Raw genomic sequence first — 16,944 nt, forward strand, 5'->3', positions numbered from 1 at the left:
ACATAAAATTATACTTTTAAGGACTGCCAGTACCAATACAACTCAATATTTTGTATGAAACAGCCACTGAATACGAATTTGGTCAATCAGGTAATTCACAAAAGCACTGGGAAAACCACACACAGCTTAAAATTCCAACAACTTCTATTCTTTATTGCAAAAATGAAAAAAAGTCTATCAGTTCCAAGAGGTATTTGTTGTGCATGTGTAGAGGTTGCGGTCACATTTTGTGGCTGAGAATAGCTGGGTGCTGGAAGACGTTCCTGTGCTGCATCACTTATTCAAGGCATCAGTCATCGCAGGGACAGCCTGGAGGAAGAACATTAAACTGACATCAGCAAATCAAAGAAACATTCTCAAACAAGCTGGGGCTTTGGCCCCATCCCAGCCAACAGCCTGCGGGGCAGCAGAACACACTAGGGATGCACAGTAGGATGCTCAGTAGGAGCAGGGGATTGCAGGTTTAAATCTCAAGGGGGATGCTGCATGTGTGACCTTCAAAGGGTGTGTAACTGCCCTCTGATTATAGAGGATAGTGGATCACATAAAAGCTTCGTCTGGCTCCACTAATGGTGTCGGCCAATCACTGGAAATAGAAGAACGATTGGCAAATAACAAAAGCATTTCAACTTAGTTGGTGGAAAAAAAGAGTTGATCTCTTCAGTTCAAGTTGCCATCTGAGGACTGACTGCGTGCAATAACTGGCCACCAGCGACGTATGCTACAGGGCCATTGTTCTCAGTCACTTTTAAAGGGTTTAGCGGAACACCAGGGCCTATCACGCACTGCATGGTAGATAAATAAATGATGAGCTACAGCTAAACAAACAGAGAACTAGCACTAGCCTTTTGACAGTAAACAAAGGGCTCTTTCCAGAGAGAGAACTGAGCTCCTGGCACAGGAAGCAGAGGGACAGGAGGCGCTGAAGCTGTGGAGCGGTGAGGCTGCGGGCCGTTGGACGTGTAAAGAAGCACAGATAACGCTGAAACCAACACCAGCCGCTTCCTTAACTATCAGTTACTCTTGCGGTTCCAGGGGGTGCCGTGTCTCCCTGCAAACAGGAGGCTCTCGAGCTGAACCGCGCTGATGAATTCGAACCTCAATAATTCAACAGATCAGCACTTCCATTAGAGGGAATAATGTGTCCTACAAAACTGAGAGGGAAATCCTGCACGCGTTTCGGGCTGGCTGCTGCTTTGTCTCCTGGTTGCCAAAATGAGTTCATCTGGCAATTACTTTCTCCCTAGAGGACTGCAACTTCAACATGATGCCAACATTCCCTGGCACAAACCCAGGGCACCCTCCTGCTTACCACCCCCCCCCCCACCACACACAGGTGACCAGATCCACAACTCCATGTGCTGTAGGACCTTTGACCAGGTAGTCTACTTAAGTGGAGATACACCACAGTCAAAACCCAACATAATCAAAATTCTGAATTACCTGACATCCTCATTGTCAAATTAATGCAGCAGTCCATACATAATGTTTTTGCAGTCGTAACATTATTCAATTATTAACTTTTCAATCTAAAATTAAATAAAGCTACCATTTTATATAGTGCATTTCTTATTTCATGCCTGCAATGGCACAAAAACCACATGTTGTAATGTTAAAACAGGAGGCAATGAGGAGAGAAAAAAACAGCTTGAAGACACTGAACTCTAGGCCTTAATCTAATCTCTTAATCTAGGCCTCACATTTGTCTGGTGACTTGTTGTCATGTACAGATGGGTTTGTACTGAGAAAAGATGGGCAAAACAAAATTGTGATTTTTGGGAGAAGTTGACTGTGTTTAATGGCACCAACAGGATTACCATGGGGACCACAAAACCTGAGAATGTGTACAATGACTAAAAAAACATTGCCAATTAAACTATGGGTGTTGTGCATCCTACCTTGAAAAGATCAGCAACTAAACCAAAGTCAGCGACTTGGAAAATTGGAGCTTCTGGGTCCTTGTTAATGGCAACAATTGTCTGAAAATTTTAAAAGAATAAAGAATAAATAAAAGATACCATTATTTTCAACACATGAAACATGAAGTTCAATACACTAAAGCCCAGCCACTGCAATGAATGTGCCTCTGTTCAGCCAGTGGCAGTAGATTTATACCATTGGAATACACAGACAGTAATAGGACCACAAGGACCACACTGAAAATACATTTCATGTGCCATCCTCTGGGTTCAATAAAACATACAAACGTTCATTTTTTTATGCATTCTAATCAAATCAATATCCGGATATTCATACGTAACTAACTGACCCAATCTGGCCTTGTGAACACAAACGGGGGAATATAAGTAATTTTGTCAGGAATTCATGATAATATTTTGCAAACATCTGCGACGCCAAAATAGAATATAAGGAAGAGCAACTGAAGAAATGGGTTATTTGTCAGAATGAGAAGTCTTCTGAAGCATGAGACAAATACAAATAAATTATACATCGTTCTTTAAAAAGCTTCTCAGGTTCCTTTTTAAAACACACTTCTTAAGTGCAGCGACTCCCAGCACAGACCCCTTGCTTTGCTCACGGAATCTACTCAGGAGACTGTTGCCATGGCTGCAGAAGAGTTTTTGCATTTTGCATTTGCTTCCGCAGAGATACTTTCTCTTCCATCATTCGTGGTGAAAGTGGGTCACTCCCACTAGAGGAGGGGAGAAATAAACTGACAGCCCGGTTTCAGACTCATCTTCATCCCATGCTGTCATATAATGAGGGGACCCACTGAAAAGTGAAAACCCATTGGGCACTGTAGGGTTTATATACCGATTACAGTCGAGCTCTAAGGAATTGAATGCAATATTCTGCAACACAAGTAACTTGAGCTTGCAATCGCATACATGCACCCTAAATTGCATGTTGTAATGCATGAGCTCATGCTAGATACCTGCACATCTAGAGAAGATATCTATTATGGTTTAACAAACAGAGCTGAGGCCAAGATAAACTTTTTAAAATGCTCAAGATATTTGGTTGCGACAACCGATTTACATACCTAGGGATGGCTTGTCAGCATTTACAGTCTCCTCAAATCCTAGTATGGCATTTATACATAGCTCAGTGCTCTATAATGAACAGTACTTAAATGTACGAACAAATAGAAATACAGGAAAATACAAACGTATTGGGAAAGTGACACAATTTATGTTGTTTTCCCTCTCTATTCCAGCATATTGGATTTAATTTAAAACAATACTAATTCCTACGTGGATCAACCAATATTGATGTAAATGCCCTTAAATTAAAGCTGACATGGCATATTAACCTCATTAGTATTGTTTTATGTGCTATATTAGAACTGTGAGTACACACCAGCAAATAAACATGGCAAGAACTGCAGTGACGTATCTAAAAATGACACTTGATAATGAAGGTCTACCTTGCTGTCCTTCATTCCAGCCAGATGTTGAATAGCTCCTGAAATCCCAACAGCAATGTAAAGTTCCTGCAGAGTGAAAAGAAAGAGAGAACACTCAATGTGGGCATATATTCACTTCTTTTTAAAGGGAAATCTCATTGGTGCTGTGCCATGCCAGGCTGCACAACAGCGACTCCTCTGGTCAAACCTGAGATCTGTGTATTTTTAAATACAGTACTCCACTGAAATAACAGAAGCCACCAAAGGGGCCAAAACACAAACATTTTTTTCCCACTCCATTTTCAGGGGTTCTAAATGAATACATGGAACAGCTGTAAATAGTTTTTTCCATGAAACATTGTCTGGCACGATACCCGTGCCTATGGCTCCTAGTGAGTGAAATCACACAGACCCAGCATGCCGGGGAAGCCCCACCACAGAGTTTTGGAGAGGCCTGACCAGGCCGGCCGGGTGCTGTAATTTACTCATGAGGCGAGCGCTTAGGGCGTCTGCCACGGGAGCCTGGCCCCAGCACCATTTGCAGCCTCCCTCTTGGGAGACGGCGGCACCACATCAATTGCTTTCAGCTAATGCACTCGCATATGAATATTTCAGTACAATTTAATGTTTCTGTGGCAGCCCCAGAGGAGCACAGCATCATTTGTGAACACAGTTCTCCTGGAGTTAAAAGCGAGCTGGATAATCCGGTATGAAAGCCACTGTCAATCTAGTGCCTTTCTCTCCCCCAAGCCAGAGAGTAAATGGGGGAGAGGAGGTATCCCCCAGTCCCAGCTGCATACAATTGCTCTCTAAAGTTTTCCACTAAAAAGTACTTCTGGGCAGCCCCTGCGTTTAAAAAATACACAAGCTCGGTGGGAGTGGGAAGAAACAAATGGCTGCACAATTTACCATGCCTGGACAGTTCTCCCTGAGCTACTCTCAGAGATAGAGACTGGGAGAGATATGGTGTGTGTGTGTGAGAAGAGAGAGAGAGAGAGAGAGAGAGAGAGAGAGAGAGAGAGAGAGAGAGAGAGAGAGAGAGAGAGAGAGAGAGAGAGAGAGAGAGAGAGAGAGAGAGAGATGAGAGAGAGAGATGAGAGAGAGAGAGAGAGAGAGAGAGAGAGAGAGAGAGAGAGAGAGAGAGAGAGAGAGAGAGATTCGTCTCCTGGCAAGTAAAGTACTCAATACTTAATACACACCCATCATTATTACATTCTGACACATAATTCTTCATTTGTACTTAATTCAGGTCAGAGATGATATGTGTGGGCTAGTGTGACAAGTTCCAGTTACTCAACCAGTTATTGCAGTTCTAATGTGTACATATGGTCGTTATGCTGCTTAAGAATTGCCAGATCAACTGCAACATTCAACTGAACTGGCCTTTTCTCTCTCTTAAGCAATTATTACAGGCTACTACCATTGTAGCGTTATTATTTATTTTCTCATAGTGGTTTTATTCATTTTTGATGATCTCTTGATTATAGATTGAACCCATAATACGGCTATTAAACAACAGATACATATTCCATCTGGCATATTTTGTATTTTGTGAATGGATCGCGTTGAGGGGTTGCCCTCCTCGTTAGAGTGACATGGAGGAAGGATATGTGTTGAGAAAGACTTGAATAAGTTCAGAGGTCTGGTACTTTATGCTCATGAGGATAATACATAAAAGGAACACAAGTTGTGCATTTGTAAATTAAAACGGATGACACAGTTACACCCAAAAGAACAACAATAGTGATTTCAATCAACAATGCAGAAATGCCTGCAGGCAGCAATTACTATTCAAATTAAATTTAAATTCATATTAATTATTACATGAAGGCTACATTAAGTCTGAAGAATAATGAATTATATATTCACAACACTGTAATACTTTCAGGAGAGAAGTATTATGTATTACCAGTACGATTTCTGTAAGAACACACTGAGAAAGATGGCATGCTCTTTAAAATATTTTGCAACCAGTTCAAGAAGAAAGAGATTCTACATGTGAACTACAATACTCACAGAATATTTACTTAATATTTATATTTATTTAATGTTTTTAAAAAAATTTTATTATCAAGTTTCGGATTAGGCATGATGACAGCTCTTTCCGTCTAATGGGTCTGGTAATCATTTAGGGTTTCACATCAGCCATTAACTACACTTCTAGAGATTTCAACTTTCCTAATGTGTGGATAATGATATCTTGTGTATCCCAGAAGAACGCTGTAATGGGACAACAAATCTTTTTAGGCATATTTGATTTGAAATAATACAGAATGATGGATGTGGTAGTCCTATCAGAAATGACTGCCGGTTTGACGACAATAAATAAAAAAAACTTTTCTCTGCACGACATCATCTTGTGTATGTGTGGACATCGTTGTGTGGAGAGCATGACCCACACCTGACCTTTATTTTGGCTAGTTAAGAGACAAAACAAAAACATGGTAAAAACATAATTTGTTACCATGACTACAAAATATGGATGAGGGTAGAGCACAACTTGGCCCCTTATTTTGCCTAGGCAATGGGATTACAAGTTTGAAACTTTAATTACATATTGTGAATTTTAAATACTCCTGAGATTCTAACAAGTTTGATTATCAAACAAAAGGTAACAGTCAACAAACAACAGATGCAGTGGTGATAATGGAAAAGGTCACTTGGCAGACGGCCTGCCCTTCTTTCATATTTTTAGTTAGTTTTATTTAGACTGGAAGAAAGCTGAATGGGCAACAGATAGAGAAGGTGTCAGAAGGACCCATTGCAGGGTACTGAACCCCTGTCCACATGGAGGGAGTCAGCCACCCTACAGACTGCCCCAAATCTGTTACCCAAATCAAATGTAACCATATTTACACAAATTAACCATATTTATACAAATTGAGGCATTCAATTTCAATGTTCAACCTGCACTTTACTCTGTAGTACAGTGAAGTGTGTATGGAATGCGCTAATCATGCTGATATCTACTTTCCATTTGTAACTTTTCAATTCTTTGAAGCAGTCTTCATTTAAAATCTACTTGGATGTCTCACTAGCGCCCTACTATCCTGAATTCTTCATTCTTCAAAACCTCATTACGCAACTACCATGTAAGTTTCACAAATGTGCATTTCCATGGAAACAGAATTGGGCACAGAAGAAAATATTGTCATGTGGTAGAAAAAAGATTGTAGTGTGTAAGATTAAAATGTACTGTCAATTTTATTCAATACGTTTTGGAACAGAATCAGGATTTGAATACCCCAAAAATAATGACTTCAAAAACCTCTCTGCATACAAACGATTTAACAATATATATTTCATGATACAGGAGATGGGGCTGTAATTAGAATACTGTATCTCTCAACTGCATCCGTCCAAGGTGGAGCAAAGCCTCCTTGAGCAGTGCAAATGAAAAACATATTTCACAACATCCATCCATCCATCCATTATCTGAACCCGCTTATCCTGATCAGGGTCGCAGGGGGGCTGGAGCCTATCCCAGCATACATTGGGCGAAAGGCAGGAATACACCCTGGACAGGTCGCCAGTCCATCACAGGGCACACGCACCATTCACTCACACACTCATGCCTACGGGCAATTTAGACTCTCCAATCGGCCTAACGTGCATGTCTTTGGACTGTGGGAGGAAACCGGAGTACCCGGAGGAAACCCACGCAGACACGGGGAGAACATGCAAACTCCGCACAGAGAGGCCCCGGCTGACGGGGATTCGAACCCAGGACCTCCTTGCTGTGAGGCGGCAGTGCTACCCACTGCACCATCCGTGCCGCCCCTATATTTCACAACATATACCTTTTATATATAAATAACACATGTTAAATAAGAGCATTGCTCTGAGTAAAGGTGTCTGTGGAAAGATGCAATTTCATTATCACTTACAGGTGCCACGATCTTCCCCGTCTGCCCAACCTGCATGTCGTTGGGAACATATCCAGCATCAACAGCAGCTCTGGATGCTCCCACTGCATTCAGAACATACAGAAACACCATTAATAAATACATTCATATACTCTAAAGTATGACTGACACACACACACACACACACACACAGTACAATGTGTGTGTGTGTGTGTGTGTGTCATCATGTTCAATAGAAACTTGAGTCAAAATATGTTAATTCCAAACTTAAAACCACTTTCAATTCATATTAAGCGAATGAGCACTACAGAAGCTTGACATCAGCCCTTACCTGCAGCATTCATTTTGTCAGCCAGGTCATACAACAGTTTGAAGTTGTCCCCACTCTTCAGTCCTCTGCCTGAATGGACACACACCCCATATGAACAAACCGCATGAATGCGTGACTGGTCCTATAATGCCATGATATGCACACATATTCCTGTAAATACTATATTCAAGTAATCAAAGGAATTCAAGTTTGGTATATGACGGTTCTAAATGGCTCATCAGATATGGGTCAAAATACCTTAAAATTGAAGTTGACAGTCTTCAAACTCATTGTAATTGTACCCGTTCAAACAGTATAGAACGTAAATAACAATGAATTATGGTGCTCACTGTACGTATGTATCTACTGGGTCTCAGGGTACTAGGGTGAGGATGGAAGAGTGGCTTTTGGAGCCCCTACCTCCGGACACCACCACCTTTGCGCTGGTGAGGTCTGGGCGGTCACTCTTAGTCAGAGTCTGCTCCAGCCACTCAGAGATGCCCACAGGATCAGAAGGGGAAACTGTAACAGACACCAAACATGTTGATGACCCAGCCTATCACCTCCACATTCCAAGGATCCAATCAGAGACAAATCTCACAAACAACCATCATACCATACACCCGTTCATATCGCATCTTTAATATCCGCTACACTGAATGCCTTCTATTTTTATTGTGCAACGACCGCTAACATTATCCTGGCCAGTAAAGAAAGCAGTCAATTCCCCTTCTAAAGGTCCAGCTAAAGGTCCTGCATGCGCTGGACTTAACACGCATTTGAACATTGTATCAACTATGCATTTTTCCAAAAAAGCACACCAAAACATAAAATAGCTGGAAGAATGTTACTTAAACTTTTCTTTACTTCTGCTCTTATGACACGCACTGTGAACGGTAAGTTGCTCAGGATAGAAACATCTGCTTAACGCGTGTGATGAAGTTTGAAATAAATAAATACACAATTATTCAAAAATGCTTCATAAGATTCAGAAACAAACGCAGTAGCATTAAAACCTGCATGGCTCATTCAGCACGGATGTTACACACGAAGAAGAGGACACATGTAATAATATAGCTATACCTTGTTCGACTCCAGCGCTGCCTCCTTCCAGCGGGGCAGGCTCAAAAGAGGTCCCCCTGACCGTGAACACCTTGACATCCTCACTGCACCTAACGGTGCTGAGAGCGTTCCCTGTTCACAGCAGGACAGAGAGCACGACCACATCAATACTTTTCTCTCCTGCTTTCCGCATAGGAAGGAATGTGTCACACAGCCATTGGATGCTCAGGAACTAAAGATATGTTGTCTAGAAAAGTAAGTAAAATTATATTCCGGACATTTCTATGACATTTTTATGAAAAATGTTTAATGGGGAAAATCCAATGTCCACATTCAAGAGTATCCCCACTGAATTCGTTTCAATCCAGAAGTTCTCAGACCATGCCAAAATATGCTATGGCAGATGTAATTTTGGGCTATCCATATTTCATGACTTCTTGAGCATACTCCAGAACAGGATGAAGTTAAATGCTTCTTTTGGAAGGCTTTCAAATTGAAATGACAGCAGGGACAACTACAGATGGACCAGGGTGGAACTGACAGCACAAGCCTGTCTTTGCTTGACAGACATGGTCTAAACAATGAGCAGATATTTCTTAGCTCATGTCATCCACCATGGCCTTACCTCCAATATACGACACAGATATGGATAAAACCCATCTTTTAAGGCTTAATAAAGTTAATTAAATGCAGTAATTTAAGGAAAACATAACGATCTCATTTCAAACAAAAATGTTGAGAAGTAACACACCGGCATAGATGGTTCTGACAAACGTATCAGGGGATTTGATCTCGATGATGTCTGAGATCGGAGCAACATCCAGCTTGGCGGCAACTCTAGGAAGAAGATTCTAGAAAAAACAGAACAAACAAAAGCTTTGCTTGTAGGTAAGACAAAAACTGTTTTGTTAATAACTGTGCATCTTTGCGAGAAAATGGGCAATTAATCAGAAGTGGTCTGTGACAAACACAAGTGTTTTATTCATAAAGTGTATCTAAGAGATTAGGATGCATCATTCAAAACGTATTTGGTGATTTCAGACTAATATCCTGCTTCAGTCAATACAACCTGGCTTATAAAACACAATATATTGTTTAATGCATTGTAATTCAATTTAAATACCATTACATCAGCAATAGGACAGTTCAACTTCAGAATGACAGATTACAAAATATGTAACTGTTGATAGTGCTGTGCTTACTGGAGCTTCTCCCCTCATGTAATTTAATTTTTATTTCCATAAATCATACCCTTAAAAAAAGCACAGAACCGTATGCAATATGAACAAATTCAATAAGCTGGTGATATCTATGGCCTTTTATTCTGGTTATGCTGTCCCATGAATCATAGTCTCCTTAACCGTCTGTATTTCGGAACTTAATCATACAACACAAAAATCATCCATTAGCATGCCAAGAGATATGAATGGCATCTACAAAACTCTAGGTTTAGTCTTCTAAACATAAAATATAGCACTCAGTACACACACATTTGTGAAAATATGATGTAATTAAATGCATCTTTAGAGGGCACAATAATCCATAGTGATTATCAGATCATGGCTTTGCTGGAGAGAACAGATTTTAATGTACATATACCCAGACCTAAGCATGTTATTCTGAATGGAAAATTAAAGGTTACTTTGGGCTCACCTGATATGTGATGTTGAAAAATAACTATCAATTTGAAAACGACTTTTGTGGGCTTCTATATTTGAAAATATACTAAATTATATATATTCATATTTATATATGTACATATACCCTGATTACACTGAAGATCTAACAGTACAGTTTGCAGAGCTTGTGTTATCAGCTTCTTACTTTCCCAAAGGCAGATGCTCCTGCACAGATATGTGTAAAATTAAACTGCTGCTGGGTGGCCAATATCAGTGGCGTCAACTCCTCTGTGGAAGAAATTTCAGGAACCTTAGTTAGGTTGTAGCCAACATAATATACACAATGCATGGTCATAACCCTAGATCTGGATTCAGCCACAATATAACGTCTGTGTGACTCATTTCAGAAACCCTCTGCCTCACAAGCTCAAGCAATGCTGTTAAACAACACAAAAATGCATAGGCTACCTCCATTTTCTTATATAAAGGGATAAACTACAACTGAATTCTATAGTGAAAATACTTCATATAAAACAACACATTGAAACAATGTCCAGATAAAACACAGATACAGGCTGTGCAAAGTGAATGAGCTTACCTGGAAGTAAGCCTTTGAAAGCATCATGTTGAGCCACAAAAACCTTTTTGACTCCCTGGACTTTACTGATTTCTTCTGCAACCTATCAAATTAAGGTTAGCATAACAGGTATAAGACATACTTAAATGTTACAGCCATGGGGTGAGAACTGCTGGCTGCACCTAATTTTCCATTTAAATACTTAAAATGACTTCAAAATTAATAAATAGATGAACCGGGAGATGAATACATTACACTCAATATCTGCCTAGATCAAGTGACATACCTTGGTGCAGCTGGTTCCCGCCACAAGACAAGACACCTCTCCACCCAGCTTATTGGCAGCTGTAATCGCACTTAGTGTGATTGGGGACAAACTGTCATTACTGTGCTCAGCTACAACCAAGGTACTCTGACATCTTCTGAAGAGACAGGACTGAAAAAATCAAAAGAAAGGATCATTTTTTTTTTGTAACTTGGTATTGATTGAAATAAAGTTTTAAGGCAACTTGTGAACTATAACTTGGCTATATTACATTTACATTTTAGTCATTTGGCAGACGCTTTTAATCCAAAGCGACTTACAAGTGCATAGGTTCTACCATAAGTCAGAGCATCACATCCAGAAACTAGCAAAATACACAGGAAATGCTGTTCTAAACATAGTTGTCATCAGAAGTGCATTTTTTTTTTTTTTTGGGGGGGGGGGGGGGGGGGGGGGGGTAGGGATATCAGAAAGGAGGGGCAGGGGAAATCAGGAGGGAGGACTAAGGTAGAGTTTGAAAAGGTGGGTTTTGAGTCTGCGTCGAAATAGGGGGAGGGATTCTGCTGTTCTGACAGTGGTAGGCAAGTCATTCCACCACTGAGGAACCAGAACGGAAAACAGGCGTGAACGTGCAGCTCGACCGCCAGGTGCACGTAGAGAGGGAACCGTAAGGCGACCAGAGCTGGCAGACCGGAGTGGTCTAGCTGGGGAGTAGGGAGTGATCAGGGATTGTATGTAAGGTGAGGCAGTCCCCTTAGCAGCCTGAAATGCCAACACTAGGGCCTTGAAACGGGTGCGTGCGGCAATAGGAAGCCAGTGGAGGCCAATGAGAAGCGGGGTGACATGAGCCGACCTGGGCTGACTGGTGATCAGGCGGGCTGCAGCATTCTGGACCAGCTGGAGGGGCTTGATGGCACACGCTGGGAGACCGGCTAGGAGGGAGTTGCAGTAATCCAGGCGGGAAATGACGAGCGCCTGGACTAGGAGCTGGGTGGCGTTCTCCGTCAGGAGATGACGGATGCGGCGTATATTATACAGAAAGAACCTGCAGGTTCTGACAGTGGAGGATACTTGTGGAGCCAGGGTGAGGCAGTTATCAAGAGTCACCCCAAGATTCTTTGCCGTACGGGAGGAGGAAACTACAAAGTCCTCAACAGTCAATGAGAGGTCGATTGACGGAGTGGACTTAGCAGGGATGTAGAGAAGCTCAGTTTTGGCAAGGTTGAGCTTCAGGTGATGGGAAGTCATCCACGCAGAGATATCAGCCAAGCAGGCAGAGATCCGTGTGGTGATTTGGGTGTTGGGGGGGAAGGAAATGAAGAGTTGGGTGTCATCAGCGTAGGAATGATAAGAAAAGCCGTGGGAAGAGATAACAGAACCAAGAGACATGGTGTATAGCGAGAAGAGGAGAGGCCCAAGAACTGAGCCCTGCGGGACTCCAGTTCGTAGGGGGTGAGGGTCGGAGACTGCGCCCCTCCAAGTCACCTGGTAGGAGCGACCAGAGAGGTAGGAGGAAAACCAAGCGAGTGCAGAACCTGTGACACCCATCCCAGACAGCGATGAGAGCAGAATCTCATGGTTGACTGTATCGAAGGCGACTGACAGGTCGAGGAAGATGAGGACAGAGGAGAGGGATTTTGCTTTAGCAGAGTGGAGTGCCTCAGTGACCGCGAGCAGGGCGGTTTCAGTGGAGTGGCCCAAGAGGGCATGGTGCCGGAAGAGAGGGAGGTGTTGATTAGAGAGAAGAGAAAAGGGAGAATGTCATCAGATATAGATTGTAGGAGGGGAGAGGGGAAGGGGTCAAGAGGACATGTGGTTGGGCGGTGGGAAGTAAGGAGTTTCAGTGTGTCGGCGTCAGAGAGGGGAGAAAAAGAGGTTAGGGAGTTGGGGAGGGTAGGAGGGTCAGCAGGGGTGGAGGGTTGGGAGAAGGAATTGCGAATAGCATCAACCTTCTTTTCAAAGAAGGAGACAAAGTCATCAGGTGTGAGTGATGAGGGGGGTGGGGGGGGAGGGGGGGCCAGAAGAGAGGAGAAAGTTGAAAACAGTTTGCGGGGATTAGAGGCGGCCGCGTTAATTTTCGAGTGAAAGAAGGAAGATTTAGCTAGAGAGACAGAGGAATGGAAAGATGATAAGAGGGCATGGAAGGAAGCTATATCACTGGGGAGACAGGACCTTTTCCATTTTCTCTCCGCCGCCCGCAGTTCGGTTCGGACAGCTCGTAGAGCATCAGAAAACCAAGGACTGGGGGGGGAGGCCCGAGCAAGTTTGGTGGTGAGGGGACACAGAGAATCAAAGGAAGATGAGAGGGAGGACATGAGAGTTGTAGCCGCATCATCGGGAGACAGTCGAGAGAAAGACTCCGCAGATGGTAGGGAGGAGAGAATTGTAGATGAGAGAGTGGAGGAAGACAGGTGGCGTAGGTTCTGTCGACAGGTGACAGTGGATGGTGGGAGAGATGGATGGGTGTTAGAGGAGAGTGGAAGAGAGAAAGAGATGAAGGAGTGGTCAGATATATGGAGTGGTGTTACAGAGAGGTTGGTTGTTGTGCAGCTCCTTGTGAAGATGAGGTCAAGAAGGTTGCCTGCTTTGTGGGTGGGAGGGGAAAGAGTGAGGGTAAGGTCAAAAGAAGAGAGGAGGGAGAGAAAGGTAGACTGGGTGGACTCTGAGTTGAGGTTGAAGTCACCCAGGAGGATCAGGGGGGTGTCATTGACAGGTGAGGAGCTGAGGAGGATGTCCATCTCATCCAAAAAGTTCCCCAGAGGACCCGGGGGGCGATAAACAACAATAACAAACAGTTTGCACGGCAGAGTAACAGAAACCGCATGAAATTCAAAAGAGGAGAAGGAGAGGGATGAGGAGAAGACACTAGATCTCCATGAGGATGAGATTAGGAGACCTGTGCCACCTCCTCTGCCAGAGGATCTGGGTGTGTGGGAAAAAGAGAAGGCAGAGGAAAGGGCAGCCGGGGTGGCCGTGTTCTCTGGTGAGAGCCACGTTTCAGTTAAAGCAAGAAAGTCAAGGTTTGGGGGTGGGAGGCATAGGCAGATATGAAGTCTGCTTTCTGGACGGCGGACTGGCAGTTCCAGAGGCCACCAGCCACACAGAGATCAATACCAGGGGATCTGGGAGGGAAGATGAGGTTAGAGATATTCTGCCCATGTTGGCGGGAGGCGAACCTCCTACCTGACTGGGACCTGGGGAGAGGAGAGAGGACAGGGATGGGAAGGAAACACATGGAGGGAACTAGGGAGGACAAGAGGAATACTACACAGTGAAATGAGGGCAGGCAGCAAAAACAAAATCAAACATCAGGCTCTCGGACAGCCTGGATGGACACCCGTAGATAGATACCCTCGACTTTGTACACCTGCGACTTCGTACGCCGAGGCAAGTATAGTTCATATTTTATGAATTGTTAGGCATGTGTGTTACACAGAACACCTTCAAATGACAGAAAACATGGAAGCTCACAACCTAAACAAAATCAGTATGCTGAAAGGCCGACTGCCCATGAAACTAGACTGACGAGACTTGTCCCATATTCAATAGAGTAGGTAATTTTGGAAGCCAATGAGCTCCCATTAATTTGTAGAGGTCAACCAGTGAAACACATGATGTGGAAGGAAGAAAAAAGAAATCAGGAGGATAACAAGCAAAAGATAAACACAGATGGGTCATTGCAAGGAAAGAACATTGACCTGTTTTAACCTTGACCTCTCCGATCATTGTGATATGACACCCATAATGTAACTCTGGAGTCATCCATTGGTATACTTTTGAGAAAAAACATAAATAAAACACAAACCATCATTAAGAGAATTAGGTATTAGGGACAAAGTGCCTGTTTTCACACTAATTGTGGGCTCTACTACTGAAACCTCTCATTGCTTGACTTGATTGCTTGACTTGCTCTATAACATGGGTGATGGGTTTGAATACTCAATCATTTGCATTAATGAATCAAGAATCAAAATGAATAATCTAACCACCGTAACTTTTAAATGTTACACAATTTTTCATATGTTCTATACAGACTGTCATCCCAATTTACAGAGTGGGATCTCTTAGTGTAAATAGTGTAAAACTTGTGAGTGACTGACTGCTGAAAGCAGGGGTGTGTACACTTTCGGTCCTGGTTTTTGTTTGAACCTATTGCAATGGGTTTGATTTTCTGACAGCTCTATAAAGCTCTATAAGCTGCTTGACTCTTGCACTTCAGAATAGTAAAATCTTTAGGATGCAATGCATTAGCTGTCTGGTGCTTATACAAATTCCAGATCAATGTGTTTGAGCTAATAGAATAATTAGAGTCAAATAGGCCTTTGTTGTGACCAATGGTCATTGCTCCAAGGTTACAGGACGGGTGTCAAATATCAGAAAGGTGATGTTTAGACCATCTGAGAGGTCAAGGGAGATTTCAACCGTTTATTTAACTACAAGTTACTGTAGTATGCGTAAAACACTTAACCAGTTAATCGCCAACATTATTACTGAAAGATACAGCTAGCCTAATATTTATATCAAGCAGATTATCTTGCGCAAATTAATCTGCTTGATATAACTATTAGGCTGTACCGTTCAGCAATAATGTTGGAGATTAACTAGTTCAATATTAAGATAGCCGGAACACATTCAGCTGTTACACCAAGAACAAGTGTGATTTCGTAACCAATGATGTTCGTATTGCATAAGGTCAACCTTCTCAGATCAGGCTTTTGAAGATAGCTAGACAGCAACAATCGAATTAACTGATTAGCTACAACGCCATATAGCTAATACTAAATTGAAAATATGTATTTGTCTCACGAATGTGGTTATTATGTCCACGTGAGTGACCAGCTATCATGTTACCTAACGCTAAACTGGCTAGCTAGCTACAAATTGACATATCGTCAGCTAAATTGGCTAACGTTAGATAGCTAGTGTTAGGTTAGGTATCATCTAGCGTTTAGACAACTCTTGAAAACGTCGCTAACATTTGCAAGAGCATGTTGGTTTTTTTACTCACCAGCTGTCTCAAATGTGTTTTGTTGACCGTTCTATACATTATTTAGTGTCACTGCTCCACAGCAACAAACGTCACAGCCACAACTACTAGCAGTCGGACGTGTCTGCGTTTTTCTACAACTGTTCTGCACAGATGACGGATATAGATACGTATCACGTGTGCACGGATACATCGCCGTCGTCGACGGATATTACGATGGGCCATCCCCATGCTTTAAGGATCTGTAGCCTACATCTGCGCAGAATAGATTCAGAGTCGTTCAGGTAGGAGCAGTCGATATGCAAATATTCCAGAAATATTTCACATGGATGCAACAACCCAATAAGCTATGGCTACATTAAGTAAGACCATCTGTTTTTAGCATGAATATGCTGTGCTTTATGCAAACCAATCACACAAACAATAACCACAAATTTCAGTTAATGCTCATTGCATCCCACGAGAAAGAACCCCGATGACTAATTGGATCTTTCTATAGTCTAAATGCAAGCACATTAGAAGTATATTTTCCCAAAGACAGTGCGCAGTGGGTTGAATGTAGCATCCAGTGTCTAGGCCATCGAGTATTCAGAGAAAGCATATTTCTCCACATTTCCTGAAATAGGCTAATATGCAAAACATCTTACACAATAGTCAGGGGATCTACAATCTAGGCCCACACAAAGTAAAATAATTAGCCTATAAAAATTCTACATTTCGACCGGAGTTCACAGTTTTAACAGCTTTGGCGCCTTATGATTTTAATATGGACTATTGTTTCACTGATTATATTTTTAATTATGTATAATTGTGGCAGTCAAAACAAAACGATTAATTACTCTGTTTAATAGCCTTTTCACTTCCTTTGTAATGACCGAGCCAATTAATCAA

General features: G+C 42.3%; 1 protein-coding gene across 1 annotated transcript; it reads right to left on the minus strand.

Annotated features, from left to right (window-relative positions):
* Window positions 1-126: 126 nt before the first annotated feature.
* Window positions 127-16,216, minus strand: LOC133130712 (electron transfer flavoprotein subunit alpha, mitochondrial-like). The gene is made up of 12 exons (XM_061245496.1): window positions 16,075-16,216; window positions 11,088-11,237; window positions 10,823-10,904; window positions 10,430-10,512; window positions 9,357-9,456; window positions 8,627-8,737; window positions 7,964-8,065; window positions 7,565-7,633; window positions 7,255-7,337; window positions 3,389-3,454; window positions 1,899-1,979; window positions 127-309 (listed from the first exon to the last, which is right to left on the minus strand). The coding sequence occupies exons 1-12, from the start codon at window positions 16,111-16,113 to the stop codon at window positions 274-276; spliced, it is 1,002 nt and encodes a 333-aa protein (XP_061101480.1). The 5' UTR covers window positions 16,114-16,216; the 3' UTR covers window positions 127-273.
* Between the last annotated feature and the right edge of the window lie 728 nt (window positions 16,217-16,944).

Source organism: Conger conger, chromosome 6, assembly GCF_963514075.1.
Source record: "Conger conger chromosome 6, fConCon1.1, whole genome shotgun sequence".
NCBI classification, from domain to species: domain Eukaryota; kingdom Metazoa; phylum Chordata; class Actinopteri; order Anguilliformes; family Congridae; genus Conger; species Conger conger.